The following is a 2,129-nucleotide window of genomic DNA, read 5'->3' as shown; positions in this document are numbered from 1 at the left end:
CGAAGCTGGTCGAGTCTGGCCTTAACCGCTGGGAAATCGGCGAGATCGCGAGCCGATCCATTCTTGAGACGGCTCATCCTCAGGTAAGTTTACTTCCATCGATTCTCTATTCTACAACTTTAGACGTCTTTACGTGATTCTACGGCATCTTTCCAGATTCCAGATTCATCTTGCCGGTCCGTATTAGACGCTTTCTGCCGTTCGGAAGATCTTGAATCTAGCCTGCCCCTCTGCTTTCCCGGCCTCCCGGGCTCCGTCTCGTCGGGGTCTGAACCCGTGAAATCTGTTCTTCGCCGACTGGCCGGCCGACCACGTGGGAGTAACCGAATGTTTCAGATTCTGACAAGGACATAGTCTGACAAGGACATAGACTGGTAAAAACGCTGGAGCCTGTCTCTTCAATGGTTTTGTTATATGAAGGCAAAGCTCGGTGTTGGTTATACTTTTTATTTTATTTTTACAAAAAAGATTTATTTTGTAATAAAATATCTGTTTTTTTTAGATTTTTTTATATTTAATCTAAATCTCAAAAAAGAATTCGAAATGGATTTTTAGTTGAGTTTCTATTGGAATTATTGATTGGGGTTCCATTCCATTTGTTTTGTAGATAGTCGAAATCTCCACACCGTACGATTACAAAGCTAACCTTACATCCCAGCCGTCCATGAGTTGGTACAGTTCCCTTGTTCGTCTTCTCCATTTTTTTTTCTCTCCCCTGGATGAGCTCTCGATAGGGGGAAAAAAAAGGGCTGAAGAAAGAAATCGAGGTACGCTTTTGAAATTCTTTCGAGGATTCGTTTTTCGAATTTGGATGTCCAGCAATCGTGGATTGTCGATCACCGCATTATTAGGGTTCTTCCCCCTCTCTGCTGATGTGATTGAATTCAATTTTTTTTACCGTTTCGATTGACTTAGATATGTGTGTATTTGCTCTACGTCTGGTTGCTGTCTTTTGATTTCTCCACGCTCTTGATAATTTTTTTCCAGGCGGAGAAAAATTGAAGTCTTTAGGCTCCATCCTGGCTGGAATTGCTCATTCGCTTTTGGTTTTATCGTAGATGGTTTGTAGAAGGAGGCTCTTGAATCGAATGCCCTAATCTATGATGTTAACGTCGAGACCCCTTTTGTACCCTAATTTCCCCGTGCTTGTAACATCATCAAGCCCTAGCTTTGGCTGCAAAAGCTGGCATTTTCCGCGCTGCAAATCCCCCACGAGTTTCAGACTACACGCACAAAACGGCGGCAATGATCTGGGAAATGGTCTCGGTGGGAAAGACGAAGTACGAGGGGGAAACGAACCGATCAGTAACGGGAATGGCTCGAGGAAAGAGGGATGGCTAGGGTTCAATCTCCGGTGGGGCGATCTCTTGAATCCGGATCCGGACAATTTCGTGGCCATCGGACTAGCCGGAGTGCTGACATGGGCGAGCGTTCAGGTCCTGTCTCAGCTCCTCTTCATCTCTCTCGCCATTCTTGTTGCTGCTCTCAAGTACTCCTTCATTGCCGCCCTCCTCATTTTCATCCTCATCACCCTCCTCTAAGGCCTGCCATTCTATGCTCTATGGGTATTGTACATTTCCATTAACATGGTTATTCAAGATTTTTAGACTATTTGCATTCAAATCTGAAACTATTAGACTGTATGTTTCATTATCCCAGCTGGTACGTATGGGATCGGGTCAATGAATTCAAACTCGTGAGACCCTGTCAGTCAAGTTAGATATTCGAAATTCCGGATTCTTTTCCCAACCCTACTTGCTAAGGAGGGGCATTATCAAAAATGCCTTTAAAATGCTACATGTACTTCATGGAGTACCCTCCTTTCAGAAAAAAAAATAACTCCTTCACATGTACCCTCCCCATATGTACAATTTCTATTACACCCTTATATTATAAAACAAATAAAATTAAAAATAAATCTAAAAAACAATAATTTTCCTCCTAAAAAGTAGTGTCGATTTCTCTCTCCTCAGTATCACTTTTCATTCTCTCTCCTCCGGCATTTGCATTCTCTCTCTCCTCCGTCTGCTCTCTCCCTCCGTTTGCTCTCTCTCTTCCAATTTGAACCCTATCTCCGCCGCCGCCGATTTGCTCTCTCTCCCCATCGATTTGCTCACTCTCTCTTCCGA

The 2,129-nt window shown here is 43.7% G+C and overlaps 1 protein-coding gene across 2 annotated transcripts; it reads left to right on the top strand.

The window, feature by feature from the left end:
• Positions 1-662: 662 nt before the first annotated feature.
• Positions 663-1,715, top strand: LOC104824900. 2 transcript variants are annotated; one of them, XM_010557092.1, is made up of 2 exons: positions 663-767; positions 988-1,715. In XM_010557092.1, the coding sequence occupies exon 2, from the start codon at positions 1,101-1,103 to the stop codon at positions 1,539-1,541; it is 441 nt and encodes a 146-aa protein (XP_010555394.1). In that variant the 5' UTR covers positions 663-767; positions 988-1,100; the 3' UTR covers positions 1,542-1,715. The 2 variants fall into 2 exon arrangements, with proteins under 2 accessions (XP_010555394.1, XP_010555395.1); XM_010557093.1 differs by having other exon boundaries at positions 670-767; positions 1,059-1,715.
• Positions 1,716-2,129: the final 414 nt, after the last annotated feature.

Source organism: Tarenaya hassleriana, unplaced genomic scaffold, assembly GCF_000463585.1.
Source record: "Tarenaya hassleriana unplaced genomic scaffold, ASM46358v1 Cleome41, whole genome shotgun sequence".
Classification (NCBI taxonomy): Eukaryota; Viridiplantae; Streptophyta; class Magnoliopsida; order Brassicales; family Cleomaceae; genus Tarenaya; species Tarenaya hassleriana.
Note: the sequence above shows the minus strand (reverse complement) of the source record. Positions and strands in the feature narration are given on the sequence as shown.

Bases quoted from the DNA above. Each gene is read 5' to 3' on its own strand.
- LOC104824900 (XM_010557092.1), top strand. From the start codon at position 1,101: ATGATGTTAACGTCGAGACCCCTTTTGTACCCTAATTTCCCCGTGCTT.